The sequence below is a fragment of the Sinohyriopsis cumingii genome, unplaced genomic scaffold (genome assembly GCF_028554795.1).
Source record: "Sinohyriopsis cumingii isolate HCF-2022 unplaced genomic scaffold, ASM2855479v2 utg001180l, whole genome shotgun sequence".
NCBI lineage: Eukaryota > Metazoa > Mollusca > Bivalvia > Unionida > Unionidae > Sinohyriopsis > Sinohyriopsis cumingii.
This window is the reverse complement of record NW_028315969.1, coordinates 773,781-794,195: the sequence shown is the minus strand read 5'-3', so window position 1 is coordinate 794,195 and position 20,415 is coordinate 773,781. Positions and strand designations below refer to the sequence as shown.

General features: G+C 35.5%; 1 protein-coding gene across 2 annotated transcripts in view; it reads left to right on the top strand.

The window, feature by feature from the left end:
* LOC149772745 (GTP-binding protein 1-like) overlaps positions 1-18,871 on the top strand; it is a 59,640-nt gene extending 40,769 nt beyond the window's left edge. For both annotated transcript variants that reach the window (XM_089947401.1, XM_089947402.1), the window contains exons 9-10: positions 5,223-5,358; positions 9,994-18,871. In XM_089947401.1, the coding sequence (XP_089803527.1) occupies positions 5,223-5,358; positions 9,994-10,373 (516 nt within the window). In that variant the 3' untranslated portion in view covers positions 10,374-18,871. The remainder of the gene's footprint in view (positions 1-5,222; positions 5,359-9,993) is intronic.
* The last annotated feature ends 1,544 nt before the right edge of the window (positions 18,872-20,415 follow it).

Sequence of the window (20,415 nt, the reverse complement as noted above, 5' to 3'; positions counted from 1 at the left end):
CACTACTTGAGACACACAGAGACAAGTCATTGCATGAGCAACGCCTCTTCTCATGTGACTTACTGCTCTGAAGTTTCAAGCAATCTCTCTGAGACAGAACACAGGATATCATTCTTCATGCCCTTTACTCCTGGCTGAAGGGGGTCATATGCTTGGTGTACTCGGACATCTCACCAGATAAGAGTATCCTCATGCCTGTGCTGCACTCTCAAGCACTGCTTGAGACACACAGAGACAAGTCGTGACATGCAAATATCGCTTCCTTACAGTCAAGATCGGAAAACAGAGTCACCCTTCAAATCCTTGCTTCGTGGTTGAAGTGAGTTATGTGCTTAGCATATTCTGAGCTTCATGAGGATTACGAGATTAGAGCTGTTTCTGCAAGCCTTGCTTTTGAATGCATTGTTTTGATCAGAGACATTATAGAAGCTGTTGGCTTCCATGCAGAGTCATCCTTCTCAAGTGTTTACCTCAGATTTATCATCACAGAGGCAGACATTGGATCTAGTAGGGATGGTGGCAACCAGCACAGTCAGCAGACCCAACTAGACCAATCAAGACAGCCCATTAGCTTTGCTGGATTTGGTGGTGAAAATGTTGGTAGGTGAGAAGATCTCAACTTATCTTCTTAGTCATGTGTGTGTGTGTGTATATATATATATATATATATACACAAACACACACCACTCCCTCGATAACTCGCGAACCCGCTTATAACGCGGTGTCAGGCGTGGATCCCATTTTTTAAACCCGAAAATACCCCAAAAATTTATCCCTATTTGTTGAACTTGAAGAAAATCGCTATCAAAATTGGTAATGGAAAACAGTAGATAGGACCTGGAAATTTTAATCAACACGATGAAATATCAAATTTAAAAATAACTCATACAGTTTTTTACATTTTCTTTCCAAATGACGTTCCTAGTACACCGCAATTAATGATATGTAAGGAAATTTCAATCAGCAAAAATGTCACTTAGGCCAAGTGGAGGCAGTACTTTAATAAATAAATACAAATGAAATAATTTTTTTATCAACTGAAATTTGTGCTCTAAATCCATCTTTTAGTTCCTTTTAAGTGTAATCGTCATAAGTGCAATGTGTCCTCTTGTAATTAAATGTAAAATGCATCAATCTACCGTAACAGCTATGTCCGCGAGCATTTTTCTGAGAACCTAATTAAGTGCCAACCGTGTTTTGATAACTGACTTGTGGAAGTATTTGTTGAATTGTTGCACTGAATTAAAAAGCTGGCCTCCTTTATATTGTCTTTTGAATAAAAAAAGGAGGTGGAATAAAAGAAAAGTTAAAAGGCACAAAAATCTGACTAACTTAAAATCTAGCAGCCTAGGTCGTATACTGGGTGAACTCACTTCATTTGATCAATCGAACACTGTAATAAACAATATTGTGTATGTAACAGAAACTACCTTAAATTAACCGACTCTTTCATAAATGTGATCAAAGATAACAAGGCAGCAGAGCGAAATGAATACTTTGTAAAATAAAGAGCTTGATTTCACAGATACGAACCATTGTGGGCAAGCAAGTTTCAGAGAATTCTTGAACTGGCATTTAGAGATATCCTCAGGGATGATAAGAAGTTTCATTATTACTTCCAATGAAATCATGACATTAACAGTGTATTAATTGAACAATAAAAAATGGAGTTTCGACGTAGATGTGTCATGAAATAAATGACTCGTGTTTTTGAAGAGGAAAAAAGGTTACTTGTTTGGTGGTGTATCAACAGTTAGTCTAGTTCCCATATTGTGGACTCATGATTTGGCAAGATACCATTAAACACCACTATGGGAACCAGACTCGTCAAGAAAACAAAAAGCAGTGATGTAATACAGAGATTTTTCGCGTGCACTTGATGGTTGTTCAAACCAGTTGGAACAATCTTTCATATGTTGGATATTTTGAGTTGGATATTTTGAGGATTCAGTCATTAAACAGCCCAGTTCCCTAACGCCGCCCCCCCCCCCCCCCCCCACGGTTTTCTCAATGTCAAAGCGATTTTTTGTTCAATTTTTGGAGGTCCCTCGATAACTCACGCCTTGCTTATAGTGCGGTCTTTGTTTGTGGACCCCGTTGTGTGCGAGTTATCGAGGGAGAGGTGTATTTAGTGCTTAGATGTACCATATTTTCTGTTATATAACTGGCCAGTTTCTTTCATCTGTTGTATGTCATTTCCATCTTGTCAGTGTCAAGTTCAGTCATGCAGTGTCTTGTGTGATGATGCAAATATTTACTATTTATAGCAAGTTTTGACAAATAAGGAATAAATATTTATATTTTAATTTGTGAATTTCATTTTAACTGCAATATTTATATGTATCTGGGATTCACAGATATTCATGTTCTAATCTAGCCTAGGGCAGTTTGTGGGCTTGCCAACTCTTAACCATCGGCTTGTCAGCAGTTGTCTTGATGCATGTCATCAGTTTTAGGCGTGTAGGTGTTAATTGTTAGTAATATAACTTGTTAGATTTCTTTAACAGGTGTGTTTGGAAATGACTAACCACCAGGAGGATTGATTTGATGGTTTAAAAAAATAACCTATATGATGTTTTGTTTACTTGATAATTACAGGAGACAAATGCATACTTACTGCATGGCAAACAATTAAATGTACAAAAACAAATGTTTTTAATCTTAAAATTCAGCTTATTTTTTTGAAAAAATGGCACATGAGTTAGTCTAATTTATCACATTTCAGAAGTTGTGTACATAATTAGAAAGAGCATAAAAAATATAATTTCAGTGTGAGCATGCATTTGGCATAGATGGGATATATTTTGTCTAAACTATGTAAGGGTATATATCTCTACATATATCTGACATTTATAAAACATGATATCAGATTCATATTCTGAGATTACGAATGTCATATAGTAAATTTCAACCCAATATCTACTGTATATACTCGTGTATAAACCCATTAGCATATAATCTGACCCCCAAACTGAACAGGTATAAACACTAAAAAGTGTTTGACCAGCGTATAAGCCAATCCACAACTCCGAGACATCTCAAGATGCATGAGGTAAGTTCTAAATGCATTTATTTAGGCAAACTTGTATTTATAAAAGTTACATGTATACATATCTCGAGGTTGGCATGCATGATTATTAAAAAGAGATGGTATAAACTTGTTTGAAAATGAATTTATTTAATTTTCTGTTTTCTTATTGTTTGTGCCTAATTTAGATTTGTGTATAATTTCATCAAACGATGACAAGAATTTAGCAATCGTGAGTTGATGTAACACTACCTCTCCCTGTTGACTTGATTATTGTTTGTTTATACATTATTGCATTGGATATTTTATATCAGTGCACCAGTAATTATGTTTTTACTTTGCCTAGAAATTGTAAATCCTAACTCATTAAAATGAAATCCCAGTATGACAGCACAACGAACAACAATACAGTTCAATTCAACGCTCACAATTAGGCTACTGAACGTATTTACATAATGGCGACACCACATGTACATTGTAGGCTTGATTACGCACTGAATTGGAATCGAATCATGGGTATCATTGTGCTAAACGTTAATAATATCTCCAAAGTACAATAATGAAGTTTCAGAAATAATGCTTCGAAAATTATGCTAATACCGTAAAAGCTGAGTTGTAGTTTGCTTTGATATAAGTGACCTTACACCATGCTTTCACAATGGGAGGGAAAAAAATACTCCCAATTTTTTTTGGATCACTCCACTCCTACTTCCCGATTCAATAATCTCTTTTGATTTTTGCAGAGAACTCTTGATTATTATGTTACGTCTTTGATTCTCATTTCTTTTAAACAAGAAAAGTACTACATGTTCTGTTGTATCACTTGTGATATATTGTTATGATGAAATAATTACTTTACTTTAAAGAATTTGCTTCTTTACTAAATAAAATGTTAAGTTTATACATTGGCTTTTGAAAAGTTCATAGGTATGCCTTACACCCCGTTTTACAAAACTATGGTAATCATGCTAATATTATGGAATACAAGGCAATTACACATCAATATACTTTTATAGTTGCCAGTCGAAATTCCCTCTTAACACAAGCCAGTTTCAGGGTTTTAATGATTAGCTGGCCTGTACTGCTGTGCAAAACAAAAGACAAATTCGCTGACTATCAACATAGAAGATGCTGAAACATCAAGCTTTCTATTGTGTGGAAAGTTATGATGTGTGTTCAGCCAAAACACTTAACTAAAATTGATTGATGTTGATCTTAATTGATCTGTACGAGAATTTTAGCCTTTATTATTACCACTTTTCGTGAACATGTAAATTATGCTGGTTATGTGCCTTGTACAACTAAATGTGCATACCCTTTTAAAAATATTACCTCAATTTGAATGATCGCATATATCATTGAAATTGAGTTACTCGTGAGCGCATGATTCAATGTAAATGAAACAGCTATTAAGGACTTGTTGAAATGTTATCTGGAAGAATGCAATTTGGTCGAAACAATGAATAAAGCAAAATCTGCATCTAATATGTTTGGGAATAAGTAAGGATTGAAGTGACGCTATGCACACTTTGCACTGTGTAAGTACTGTACGTTGTAGTTCAGCCTGGTCTCCTGGGTAAACTCATCTGCCCTGCGAATTATGAAGTCTGTATTTACCTTTATTTAATTTGTGTTGGAGAAATCAGAAAATATTCACATGCAAAATAATAACAAAATCAATCATAGTACATTATAACATTAATAATTGTCGGGTCACTGAATTTTTTTATTTATTTTTTTACATGCCTATTTACAGCCATTACAGTGGTCAACAAAAAGACCTAAAAACTGTCAAGTTTAGACATTGGCCTGTGGATAGGCCGACCCACCCCCTTCTTCCAGGCCTTTATTTTTTCCTAAATTATTCAGTTTATACATGAGTGTATATGGTATATAATAAAAAAAAAGTTACAAGCATCTGAAAACTGTCCATTATAAGCCATGCATTTGCCTGTGAAAAACATGCAACTCCTCTCCACTTCAATTGGCCTAACTTCATAAGCAATTGAAATTTTGCATGCAGCTGTTGTTTACATGGAGAAAAAAAATATCATGGAAATAGGGTATAGTCACCCAGAGATCACTGGTTGATTTGGCATGGAATGACCCAAATGGGAAAATGGTGTTCCATGGAACAATTGTGAAATCATTCATTGGTCTTTAAAAGTTATTTGCATGTATCTCTTTATTTCAGATTAAAAGATCATCAATACGTAAAGGCATGGTGATGGTCGCACCAGCACTGAATCCAAAAGCATGCTGGGAGTTTGAGGGAGAAATCCTTGTACTCCATCATCCAACCACCATTAGTGTTAAATATCAAGCTATGAGTAAGTCTTCTTCCATTAAGTATAGGGGTTAATGCACAATTTGCAACTTCAAGACAGTTACTATAATACAAGGGAAAAATTCTAGCAATAGACAGATCCTCCAGATTAAGTTTTTTGTCTGTTTCTGCTGATATTTTAAATTTTGCAGACTTATTTATCATGCTTATTCAAACACAATAAATAACCTAAAACTTTTTCACATTGGACTTTCTATCTCACCAGGCTGATGGCCATAAGAGTTCTTCATCCATCAGCATTTGCTTTATTTAACTTATTTTCGAAAAGCACTCAATTTGTTGATTAGAGAGGAAGCATCTTTGCACAGGATTTTGGCCAGCTTCTACCAGGTGGGTAATCTCAGACCTACTTGAGTGTTTTGTCATCAAGACAAAGACTACAATTTAAAATGACAAATAATTATGAGATATTTGGATGGATATTCCCTGTCTGTATTCACTCTGCTCATAGAAAATCTTTAGTCATGTCAGGGTATAAATTTGATATATTTTTCTGCATTTTAACCAACCATGTTGGTAGTTTTATTATGCCTCTGCCATATCTATGTGTGTGTGGGGTCACGTAAGCATGTAAGTGTTATTCTGGTCTGTCCACCCCTTTTTATTATGTCATGTCCCATCTACTGTAAATTTAGTTTCTGCTCAGTAACTTTAGAAAGATTTAATAAATTGAAATCAGGTTGCAGCTTTCCATTAAGAAGACCTAGGTAATATTTAGTTTTCACCATTTTCCAACAAAATTATATGAAGATATGGTTGTCACAATCTTTGCATCATGAAACATCTTCATATTATAACTCAATCCAGTCAGCAGTTGCATACATTATTACAGTGATTGTCATGGTTGGCGATTTAAAGCTATGATTGAGATATGTTGTTCTTTGATTGGTTGTGTTAATACTTTATGTCTGTTCAAACAGATTATGCAACCTAACACACTGGAATCTGCCATGAAAGACCACTTTTCATGAGAGATCGAATTCTTAATACATAGCTGCCAACCCTCCAGGCTCACAATTAGTAAAAATAGGGATAAAAATGAGTGAATTTTGACATGAATTCATGAAGCGATCTTAGAGTCCGGGAATATTTGTTGGAACAAATGTTTAGAATGGTCTCCAGCTGATAAAGGTAGATTGTGTTCAACAAAAAAACTCACAAACAGTACTTCACTGTTGATAGCTTGCAGGTCTTCCGCCGATGTTCTTAAAATATTCCAGAGCTGAAATCTGCTGCGAGTTCTTAATTTGCCCAACCTCTTTGTGGTTTTTGCTACCAATGTGCTTCCTCACATTGTCTCTGCCACCATGCCCAATGCTAAAATTTGTGGCACACTACGTGCAAAAGGCATGATGTATATCAGTGTTTGATGGCTGAATGCATGACCAATTTTTGGCGTATTCCAAAGTAAACTTCTTTTTATGCAATACATATATTTTCCTTGTTGGTGGAGACATTTTCAAGATGCAATGCCGAATATAATTCAAATCAGTGTTTGTGGTGCATGCACGGAGCAAAATTCTGGTTAGGCCCCAGTTTCACCCGAAAGCTACTTTTATACATATAGATTAAAATACGCTAAAATTCTTGCTACTGGGCCAAGTGTACCAGTCAGCTATAGTTCCACTAATATTGCGACCAGCAGTACTGGACTGTTTCGGCAACTGCCGATATCACAACTAGCGCTTAACAGGAAATAAGTTATTTTATTAAGGATTTAAAATAATTGAGAATTGAGAATTGGGGAATTCATGATTTTTTTGCATGCGGTGTGAATCCATGAATCACTGAAAAAGTCGTGAAATTCAAGCCAAAATCATGAGGGTTGGCAGCTATGTTAATATACTGAATTAACAATTATGTATAATTCTGACTTGTAATGAGAGATGATCTATCATGAGAGAGCACTTTTTGTTGACAGAAGACAGATACTTCTGTATATGCCACAGTGCATCAGCTGGCCTGGACTTAAAATAAATTAAACCAATTATATCATGGGAAGTCAGTGGGGATATTGGCATTTATTGCCAATGACAGTACATGTACAAGAACAGACTGATAAGTTTTACAAACAAAAAGAGAAACAACTACAACCAGAAATCTTTATTTCAAAAAGATAAAATAGAAACATTATAATGTACATGTTCTTGATTGGCAAGCAAGATTATAAATGCATTTTATTTATCCAAGCCTACTTCCTACCAACATTGATAGAGATACTCCTTGGGCACGTGGTACACGCAAAATTTGTACGAATTCACCCACTTGGAAAGTGGTGATGCAGGAGAATTCTGCAAATTAATTTCAAGTCATGCATTTGAAAATGCACTCTGCACATTATGCAACTTTATTCAGCTGTTCAACAATAAAGTACTTGTAGAAATGGTAAAAATATTGAAGTGCTTGTCATGACATATTTTGTCGGAACTGTTGATATATCTGGTTCTTCAGCTTAGTATCAATGGTCTTTAATCTAAATTTGATTGGCACATTGGGCCCCATAACAAGCATTGTGTCGAAGCTTGAACTTGCATAAAGGAAGTTTTACAAATACATGTTTATAATACAGGCTATCGAGAAGACCCAGAATTGCAGAATCCCAGTGTTGTTTTAGTTTGATGATGATGATTTAGTTTGGCAAATGCTGACTGATCATAGAAATGAAGGCAGTTTATTTTTAAAGTCTGGAAGTATATCAGATTGTATGAGCTGGGAAAGTATTAAAGGAAGTGCCAGTGATATGATTTTGAACCAAAAAATGGCATTAAATTTGAATCTGATGTACATGCTGGATGGACAAAAACAGATGGCATTCCTGTCAACCCCTCATTTCAGCGGTATTTCAAGATTGAATGTAGAAAAGGCTGACAAACAAGCCAAATTAAAATACAAACAATTTAAAAGTAGAGTGCGCTTTTCATTTATTTTCTAGTCACAATTTAGCCTAGCGAGATCATGTGCTACAAAACTGTATAGCCCTAATATAAAGGTTATGATAAATCTAATAAATAAGAATCTAAAAATGAAATTGGGGCCCTGAGTGACTGAGTGGTCTAAAGCACTCTCCGTTACAGATCACTGCCATCTCACCTCTGTCTGCGTGGGTTCGAGTCTCTGATTCGGCCAATGTGAGTATGTGAGAAAGATTGCCATTAGCTTCTCGTGGGTCGGTGGTTCTTTCCAGGGTTTTCCCGGGTTCTTCCTCCACCATTAATACTGGCTGCCATGTATAGCCTATCGTGTGCTGAAAAATGGCGTTAAACCCTACAGCAACTAAAAATGAAATTAAAAAGTAAAGATATTTATTTGATTAAAATATCTTTTTGAACAGGTAGACTATGGCATTAATGGACTTAAAATCCTACTACAGCATTATGGAATAGTAAATCTGGCATTGTAGTGCTAATTCAAGAAAGTTAGACTTTGGCAGAGCTTATATTAGTGAAAAATACCTGTGAGCTGTGAAATTGCAATCTTAGTACAGAGCAATATTCATACACAGATATCAAACCAATTAAGTTGAAAAACGATGAACAGATTAATGCTCATACAGCTAGAAGCAACATCTTTTAAAGATTCCGGTTTTAATCAGAGTATTTCAGAGTTGATAAGGAAGAGAGATGGATATTGATGTGTTGTGTAAATAATGAAGTATGCCTGTTTCCTCCTCCCCCTCAATTTTGTTCTACTTCCCCCTTTTTTTTTTGGGACATGGTGGGGAATCCTAGGAGTCTATCTGCATTGAACTGCATTGAACTTACTGGCTCATTGATACACAGTCCTGACAGTTGATATTTTAATTTTCTTAACAAGATACTTAGGGTAGAATGTTAAGTTTCATTAGGACATAAATTATCCAGACAAAGAAAAGTAATTAGTTTTTAATTTCTGGACATTTACAATAATGATGATAAGTCAAGATTAATTTTCAGTTTTTCAGGTAAAATTGAATGGGAGTATATCTCCTGTGTGACTCAGAGCTTTGCAATACAGCTTCTACTCAGTAACTTGAGAATGAATTTAAGGATTGTAAACAGATTTGGTATGAGGCTTTACATCAAGAAAACCTGGGCAAGTTTAACTGTAACAATTTCCTGCAGATATTTACCAAATATGGGCCATGATGTCATAGAACTTTGTACTACAGATCTGCTCAGTAACCCTAGAAAAATTGTTTGGATTGAAACCAAGCTTAGCACCAGGCTTTCACCTTGGTCAAGTTTGATTTTCACTACCTTGTGATGTCACTTTATGGAGTTATGCTCCCCATTTTGACTTGAAACTGCGCCCTTCCATTTTCTTCTCATTAAATTTGAAGGACTTCATAGATTGCAATAAAATTTGGTGTGATGTTTTATATTAGAAGACTTAGGTCAAGTTATTTTTCATCATTTATCTGTAAAATTTAATAGACTTAATGGCCACTGTTATGCATACAATTCCGATATTCAGTTTCCATTCAGTAATTTTATTTAAGGACATTAGGGATTGAAACTAAATTCTCTTCAAGGTTATCAAGTGCATAATATTGGCAGAAGCCTCTATGGTGTATGGACACATTTAATTTTTAACAGTATCCACAATAATTGCATGTTTTTAACTTTTACATTCCTTTCAGTTCATGTTGGCAGTGTGAGGCAAACAGCTACCATTATTGCCATGAGCACTGAACACTTACGAACGGGAGACAAGGCCATCGTTAGATTCCGGTTTATCAAAAATCCTGAATATCTTAAGACAGGTATGAGGATGGTGTTTCGTGAGGGAAGGACAAAAGCTGTGGGCACGTTATCAAAGTTATTCCCACATGTAAGTGCAGTGGCAACTAATACGCGTCAACAAAGATCGGCAAAAAAGGTCACTGAAATTAACCATCAAATTCACACTGTGCACAATGAGCCACAAAAGCCAAGCAAGAAGGGTAGAAAGCCATTTCGACCCAAAAATTCAACAGAGCCTGAGCCCAGGGACAACACTGCGATGGAACTATTATCATGATATCAAGGCTGTGACCTTTGGTTGGAAAAGGTTGTCACCGATAGTGTGATAATGATTGGTGTGATTTGGTGTTGTAGAAGTTCCATATGTTGACATCCAGAGTATATGGTGAAACAACTAACAGTAAACATTTTTAGGCTTAAATCATACCCCAGGTGTTTTGAGCTTCAATTTCCAGATTTTTTTTCCGTCAGGTTTTTTTTATAGTGATCTGTTGAGTTCTTCTTGAGTGTTTTTTGATGTGTATTTGATTTCTTGTACACATTATTTAGTTTAAAAATGAGATTGCTGATTATCATATGAAGTAAAACAGATGTCTCAGTTTTGCACTGTACATTCTCGCTTATAAGAAAGTCAGACTGCAAACGGCACAAACCCAGGTCTTTCACATAATGTGCCAGCAGATCTAGGTCTGTGCAGTTTCTTAGGAATAGTCAGTTGAACAAACAACATAGATCTGATCTACAGGTGCATTATACAACAGAAGATCAGGATCTTTGTTGTTTGAAGTTTGACTGATTTATAATTGAGTATATATGGTACTTGTACCAGTAAATGTTGTAACAAGCATATGAGATTATTATGTCTTGTTCCAGTTTTGAATTCAGATAATCTTGAAGCAGCATCCATCAAGAATAATAATGCTAGGCAGATCAGGATTTATGTTCCACCGTTGGTCATTAAAGAATTAATTGTCAGTATCACAAATTTACTTGTCATTTGCATCTCTGATTCTTTTGAACAAAGTTTTAAATCATGATTAACAAAATCCAAAGAAGCTGCAGTGATACATTTGTAAACATGGTGTGTTTTGATTGTGTTTTAATAACATAGTATCCAGTTAATAGCAGGGATTTTTTTATAAGTTGCAGGGTATGTACTTTACATACTTTAAGATTTAGCTTTTGCTGATGGATTTTAAATTTCCAGTTTTTATCTAATTCTTATATCCGTTATCATCCTTATTTCTCATTATCAGTAACTTCTGCAAATAAGTTAAATGATTTTCACAGTTTCATTTTGTTTGAACAATAAACCTAACTTACATACAACTCAGGAAACTCTTATAAATTAATGGAATTATCTCTGGTTTATGCATATTAACATACTTTTTTCTGGGACAGTAATCTTCCTACGTAAAACTTAACATCCTTGAACTTTCATGGGAAAAAGAGTCAATAGCTTGGTGTAGACTCAAGTCTAGATGTAAGAGTTATAATTCTTGGGGATAATGTATTGAGTGTCAGAACTTTTGTGATTTGATCTTATTTCCATTTCTGTCAATCTAGGATCCTGTGTTATTCTGTACATTTTTAGTGCAATTTCCATTGTTGGTTTCTTTATATACATTTCGCAATCAAAAGACATTAGGAGTCACCCCTATGAAGCTAAAAGGACATCTCATGTATATTGCTTTGTTGCAGGATTAAAAGTTTTAAATTTCATATGCTTGCCAAGGTGTAAATCAGATGAGAGTGGTCACACCTCGGATGGAGGGATTGGTAACAAATATTTCAGTTCTCAGTTGCTACCTTGTTATATGCCTAATCGGCATGTTTTCCACTTGTGCCTCTTGATCGTTTTGAGCAATTCTTTGGAGTATCCTCACCTCAGGGAAGTATACTTCACCTATTTTAATGTTCAAATTGTGCACTATCCTCATTGTAGATGAGCATTTTGCACTTCATTTATCAAACTTCATTGTACTTTAAGCTAGTCAGCACCGTCTTTACTGCTATGTGGTGTATAGCTTTTTTCAGTCCTCAGTGATTAATGCAAGTTGTATCAAGCAAATGATTTGTTCCATTTAATACGATTATTTCTTGCATTGATCGTAATATATAAGGATCAACTTCACAGAAAACCCTGTGTGATGCCTAATTGATTTCACCTGTATCTGTTTACACCATTGTTTTTGCTCTCTCTAAATAGAGGTATCAACAAAATGAGTAGAATTAAACATGGGTTGAGCTGAGGATAATCACTTTTCCTGTATTAATTGTATGGAATGTAGTTTGAACTATAATTATGACTTTTTAATCCCTTTATATCAAGGGAAGATGGGCCATGCAGTTAACTCGTCTAAAAGAGAGGGCCAAGAAATGTACACATGCCACATGAGAGCATGGATACCAACAATATTGTTGCAATGCTACTTCATTGTTTTTTGATGTTCAGATCACTGGAGGCCAAAAGATCACCCATTCACATAAAGATCTGGCAATCTCTACCATGATGTTTTTGTCATACAATTATAGTCCTGCCATCATTGACAGGCCACAACCATAGCATACCATCATGACACAGTTATAACCCTGCCATCACTGACAGGCCACAACCATAGCATACCATCATGACACAGTTATAACCCTGCCATCATGGACAGGCCACAACCATAGCATACCATCATGACACAGTTATAACCCTGCCATCATTGACAGGCCACAACCATAGCATACCATCATGACACAGTTATAACCCTGCCATCACTGACAGGCCACAACCATAGCATACCATCATGACACAGTTATAACCCTGCCATCATTGACAGGCCACAACCATAGCATACCATCATGACACAGACTACTGGGTCAGTGTCAGCATGGTACAGCAGCCCATCTGTACCAGTCCATTCTTGGACATTATTTCAACACAGTGATCATTCTCAGGATTTGTACACTCCATTTCTGGCACAGCCTCAACCTACATCTACTAATTGGATGGTACAGTGATATATTTTCCCAGTGGATCCAATCCCATCCCCAAATCACATTTGTAACAGCCGAAGTTCTGTTACACATCCATAAGTATTATCCTGGGATTCAGTGAACCTATAGTAAGCACTGGACCATTGGAAGGATTATGGTCTGCCACCAGACAGGTTCATCACTGGTCTCGGCTCTGTCATGACCCAGTACCTGCTACTCCCCATTCCTGAACGCCGGTACCTGTCTCAGACCTTTGATGACACTCATAGTGAATGCATCGAATGTAGAAGTCTTCTGGCTTCTGCCACCAGAGTTCTGTCCTCTTCCTGCTCCATCAGTGACCAACCTCTTACAGAATTATGGCATATTTGGATCTCTCAACCAAGAAAGACCAGTATGGCAAGCCAAAGGGGCCTTAAAGTAGAAATAGCAATGTCACAGCTTGATTACATGAACTCAAGTGGGCCAATCCGAAGATACTTTTCCTCACAGGATTTCTATAATTTTCAAAATCAGGCTCTCCATTACAAGCAGTCCAATTCTCCATTTTGCTGAATCTAAATTTCTATTTCACATAATCAAACTACATGTACATGGAAAACCAACAGGAGCATAACATGACATTTCATGCTTATGAAGCTGAAATGCATGTAAAGTTCAGTCAGCCCAAAACATTTGCAGTTTAACCATGTTTGTTCATTATCTGTCATGATGGCCACAGATTTCATTTCCAAGAACTGGTTCCTGCCTGTGGAAAACCAGTCGTTTGTCTTAAAACTGCTAAACCCTTCATCCCAGGACATAGGTGTCATAACTGTTACCTAAGAGAACTGATCCAAGCAGATGAGGGAAATCTTGCTCACTCAAGAAAAGAAGGGGCAATGTTTCTAATCAGGCTCTGTCATAGTGGATCTGTTGGGTTTTTCACTCCAGAAAAACTAACTTGAGACCAGATGAATTTATTATGCATATTGCATCATGAGGATGGGTTTGTCACCACTAGCAAAGCATTCAAGCACATCTGGTCCTTAAGCGACACTTTCACTAACTTGGCATGGAGGTCAGATTCAGCATTCACCAACTTTAACCTCGGCAATCTTTCCATCCATAGCTCAGTTTGACTAGGTGCCACCTATATCAGCAGCATACCAGGGGTCTTTGTCAGGTCATTAAGCACATTTACAAAGATATGGCTTTCTTAACTGCATTTGCAGGGGCAAACATTTTTCTCTAAACCATGTGCATACTTTAGCCCATGTCATATGGAATTCATAGTTGATTTACATACAGTAGGAGACTTAAGACAGGGATAATTCGGGGTATGAAAATGTAATTCAGTCTTACCTATTCTTCTGATGTGTTATGATTGGGCCACATATTTCAAGAAAAAAACAATTTTTTGGAGTATAATATGTTTCTTTGATAATACCAGGTCATAATTGGAAACACCCTCACAAGCCTTCTGCAGTTTCATACTGGGTAGAACATGTGTATCAACTCCAGTAGCAACTGATGACTTGTGCACCAATCACGCTATCCATGGGGAGATCACTTCCATTTTAGCAATCAGAAGACATTTTAACTCTTAAGTTGCTAAAATGTTTATGCGGGCTTGACTTACAAGATAGTGAATCTACTCAAAACATTACAAGTAAGCATTATTGAAGAAACATTTCACTCCAAAAATTGGTTTCTTAAACAGGTAGTATAACATTCTGTTTATATTTCTATAAGCAAAATAAAAAGTTGCACAGAAGTCAATGGAAATAAAACTGCTAAAGTGCACAGGTTCCAATAAGATGCGTGAGGCATGAATGTAAAGATTGCAGCTGCAGCACCATGTAAATTTGAATTGTTAGAATGAATTTGATGTCTTACTTTGATTTTGCATATTAGTTAGAAATAGATATTACTTTCCACCACAAGCATTATCATCTACATAAATATTCCTTTTTGAATATTTTGAAGTTACAGAACTTATATATTTCTTGTTCCATTCAGTTGAAAATTTGTGTACAATTTTTAATAGTTTCGCTTGAAATATTTACCCTTGTGTGACATGTGTCATGTCTTTCCACACAAGAACATTAGAATTTGCTTATTTGTTAAGAATTAATTAAATGAGCTGTTTTTAACTGTTTTTCACATCAGTATATCCGATCATGTTGCACATACAGGTTGAAATCTTAAATAAAACTGATTCATGCCAACATAAGCATTCCAGGGTTTTACTTTAAACAGCACATGATGTAACTGCGCAGATATCAGTATTCATTTATTTTGACATTCACCCTCGTACAAAATACAAAAGTATGTGTTCTCCAAAATTTGGTACAGGTCTGGGATGTAGAAGTAATGTTATTGTGTGGAAACCAGTTCTCTTCTTTCAGTCACATTGACCTTGACATATGACCTTTAAAACCTAAGTGTAAGCTTACCTTAAGTGCAAGCTGTACATAAAAATAGGGTAAAGGTAGAAGGTATAAAACTAAAATTATTGTGGAAACTAAAATGGTAGAAAACAGATGGACAGATATATGTCATAATAGTATGCACTTTTCCTTTTGGTGGGCATAAAAAGACACAACATAATCATTGTTTTGTGAAAAGTAGTCACTGTGACCTACATATGCCCATGGTACCTGCCAGGATGACTATGCCTTTAGTCGCGTGGCTATACATAAAATAGTAACCATGAAACTGAGCTCTAATCCAGGAAGTAAATAATCACTGTGAAAAGCAGGTCACTGTTACCTTCTTTTGCCAGTAATGAATATACCCATCAAGAGTCTTTATTGTACATACAACATTGTTAAAAAACTTAATGCTGGTACCTATACCACCAACAACAATGATTACAACACCATTGGAAAAGTCTTGTCTTACTTTACAGGCAAGACAATAATATTTTTAAGATGGAAAGAGGATTATTGAAAGTTTATATAGTGAAAAAATAAAGTAACAGTGACCTACTTTCAGCATATTTGAAATAGTTCGGTATGTGGCAACAAACTATATACATCAGGCATATGACAAAAAAAGATATCATTAGCCAAAGCAAATGTGCCAGATGCTACAGCCAAACTCGAATCTAAAGGGTATGTAAGTGTTCATGTAGGCACATTTAATCAAATTGAACATTATTTTCATTGTTGTTCAAAAATTTAATACTAATATTGCTTCACTGAAGTATGTTCAGTTTTGATTGTTGAATGTTCGCATTAAATGTGTCAAAATATTTACAGATGTAATTATTGATCACTATGGACTTTCACAGCAGCGGCTGGGTTCTAAACTGGGTCAAGAAAAGAGGATGTCAGGTCTATCATAACAAATAAGAGGGTAGTACACATTTTTTTTAACATGCCCAGCCTTCTTTGTGACATCACCACATGTGACAGTCAGTGATGTTTTTATTGGATCGCACCTTTATGTATTTGTTAATTTAGACACTTACACATATTGCCAATGTTTTTTGCATGTGTGTATGTTTTGTCTGTCTGTGTGTGTGTGTGTGTGTGTGTGTGTTATACAGGTAAATACATATGTTTGTGTTAATTAAGACAATTACACATCTGGCTTTGTGTGTTTGTTTACATGCATGCATAATTACATATGTGTACATATATGTAAATTCAGACCTGCTTTTGAAAGTCACACAAATTTTGATGAGTTTTATTTGGCAATTCATGAATAAATGTTAAGTATTGTTTACTGGCCTTTACACACAGTTGGCAGCTATACCAGGTTAATCTCAATAGCTTGTTGGACATCATTCATGTCTCTAAAGTGTCTCGTGTCTCGTGCAAGCTGTATATTGTTGGGAAGAATGGCACTGTTTCCAATCCACAGTTTATTAAACAGTTCACAGTTGGCTTTTGCATAAATAAATGCAGCATTTTGTTATAATCGTAGAACTGGATGACATTTTTGAGATATGTTACTGTATATACACACTTATGAGCTGGGTCCAACTGCAAACTGTACAGATCCAGATCTGCTGTCACAAAAAGCACTGGAAGATCTGGACCTGTGCAGTTCAGAGCAATTAGAAGAACAAACAATGAAGACCATGATCTGCTGGTGCATTATGCAACTGCTGATCAGGATCTATGCTGTTTGCAGTTGGACTTAACTTTTTAGCAAGTATATGCAGTAAGTTAGCAGTTAGATGCATTGAATCAATCAAAAGGGTTCAGAGTGTTTTAAAGTACATTATATTGTGCCCATTTATGTAGCAATGCCTACTGCAGGGAGTGACTATTTCCCATTTTTGCCATGTCCTTTTTCTATACAGAACTTAAGCACGTTAAATGAAAGTAGCCCTATATCAAGTTTTAATTGTCTGGACTCTTGGAAACTAGGATTTATTGTCCCATGCAGTATATTTTAGGACTTGAGCTATTTTACATTAATGGCTAAGCTGAGTAATGAACTCATTATGAAATGTTTGACATAGACAATGGATATCAATGCTAGTATACTACAGTTTCAGCATTTTTGATTTTCCCCATGCTTTTGGTAAAAAAAAACAATAGTGATTTTGTTATCCCACCTATGCAAGCATACATGAGCAATGTGAAACTTCTCCTATGCTGTTTGTGATAGGGATTTTAGATTCCCATGCTACTTGAGATTGAAATTTGAAACTTTGAATGTTCTGCAGATGTACAAACCACTTTTGGATTTTGGATCAATTCCCAAGATGTGGAGCTGAGGTGGCATTAGTGGGAGATACTGAGGCATATATATGTAAGGAAGGAGGGGTAGTGATAATTGACAAAAACTAAGAGATGATGCTGCTTTTGCTGACGACTTCTAGTTTGTTGTCTTTTTTTCTCCTCTCAATTCAGTTAATTCTCATTCAGTTTTGAATGATCTTAACTTTAAGATGTTATCAGACCAAGTAGACAACAAATAACGATTCCTCATTCCATTTCCTTGCATTGTTCTTATGGAACAATAATGGTCCATGTAAGTTCAAACATCTCTCCATCACCCTTCTGTTCTTTTTTTCTTGGCTACGTAGGACATGACCTTGATGAACGTTTCTAGAGGGGATTTTCCTTATCACCTTGAAGACCTTTTTTCTAGGGATTATATCCGATCCCTCTGTCTGATTGGATAAAGACTTTCCATCTGATTATCGTCATTTGTATTAAAATGTAACTGATAATCCTAAGATAATGTCAGCTTGTAAGCAAAAGTAGTATCATTTAGTATGACTAGAGAATCTTTTGATTTTAAAAACAATTATTTTTCTAGTTTCATATGTTTAAATTTGAATTCTTTTGCACCTTTCCCAGATGTTGTGAACATTTTAATGGGGTTTTTGATAATGTAAAAGGTAACAGTATGTTTTAAAGATGCTACAAATATATTTCAAAATGTCCCACCAATTATTTTGTATCTGAAGAAGTCTTTCCAACCCTTTTTTTTTATTTCATTGCAATCAGGAATACTCATTACCCTCACTATTAATTATGACAATTACTTTTTGACCATCCTTAATATTTAATTCAGGAATACTCCATGAGATTAATTTGAAACATAATGATTTACCAAATTTTTAAATCCTTGACAGTTTGACTTGCATTAAACTTGGATAGTATAGATTTTATGCTAGTGTGAATTTTACAGTGGCATTTGTGTGGAACAGTAATGTTCAGAATCATGGTGTAATATTGACCTTGACATTGTTATTGTGTCCATCAAAGAACATCATATTGACCTTGACGTTGTTATGCCCATCAGAGTATGGGAATGTAATAAATATTTCCAGAAATTGTTGTCCAATGTCTTTGTATTGTAATTGAATAGAAATAAGTTTAAAAATAACAGACAAGAAGGTTCAGTTTCACCAGCATATGTCTTTATTTTGTATAGATTTGAGTCATTTGATTGGTGTATTTTAAGTTAGGTTAAAATTTTAGCCATTCAGATCACTGGATTCTAAACATGCTGTGAAATTCAGCCAACAAGGTGTAGCTTTAACGGTGATGTTCCGCTTACCAGAGTAAGCATCAGAAGTTGCCAATAAATACAAATCTGTGCATGGGCTATTCCAAATTGCCAATAAATACAAGTCTAAGCTTGGGCTATTTAAAATCAACCATGTTACATAAAATGAAGAAAAGATGGGTCTGTAAGATTCTTAAGAATAATTCCCAAGTTAGTTAATTTAACATGCCAAGTTAGAAAAATATGTTTATGTATAAATGTAATTATGGCTGAAAATGGTCAAAAAACAATATTGAATAAATTCTCAAAAGTGTATCAGAGATCCAAAATTTGTACTTAACACATATTTGTATCAAGATGCACCTTCACAGCAAGTTTGGTGGTAATAGGTGAAACAATATTGAAAATATATCCAGGATGACAATTTCAAACCCAGTAAAAATCGCAGGGATGTAGCTATTCAGAGCTACACAAGCTTACCTCAATATAGAATTACAGTACATGTATTGACTGACATTTTAAGGCTAGTGGCAGTAGATACAAATTTTTAAAATATTGCAGAATCATCATCAGTTAGCAAATCTGGAAAAGTAGGTAATGATGATCCAGTTTTAGTGTGGAACAAATTGACCCCAAGTTGCATTCACACTTTAATTTTGGTGGCCAAATTTGAAAATTGAGCTTTGAAACTACCAGTATTTCATAGCAATCTTGAGCAAATATTGATGAAAGACCATGAATTTAAATGTGGAGGAGTTGGTGAGAAGCTGCAGCATATGATAATGCCAGCACCTTTTAAGAATCATTGAAATTTTACTCTGGTGCAACAGAAGATGAAAGCACCATATGTTACTTACATGGATGTCTAAATGTTCCCTTGGAAGGCACAGTTCTATCAAATACGATGGAAATTGTTGAAAAAGTTCCTTGCGGGTTTTGCTACACTGTTGTCGGATGTGATGGAGCAACTAAGCTGCCAACATTATGCTGTAGCAAGGTCTCAGTTGAAGTGCTTTTTATTGAATGGTTCAAGGCTGAAGTGAAATGGATTGAACAAAAGCTCTCCTTGATGTAAATATGTTGATGACCAATGATGACATGTGCAAATTTCCTCTGGTGACTCATTTTTGGATCTTTGAAGGAGTTTTAGCTACATTAATGAAAAAATGCTTGATGACTTGCACATAAGAGCCACACACATCACATGCAATCTATAGCCGTGAATTTGCCCCAACAAAACAAGAATTATGGTTGTGCTTCATAACCAGCACAGGTATGATTTTCACTTCATAATGCAAGGAGTCTCAATAGCATCAAACGCAATAATACACATTATTCCCAACAACAAGGAAACATCATTATGGCTAGGCAAG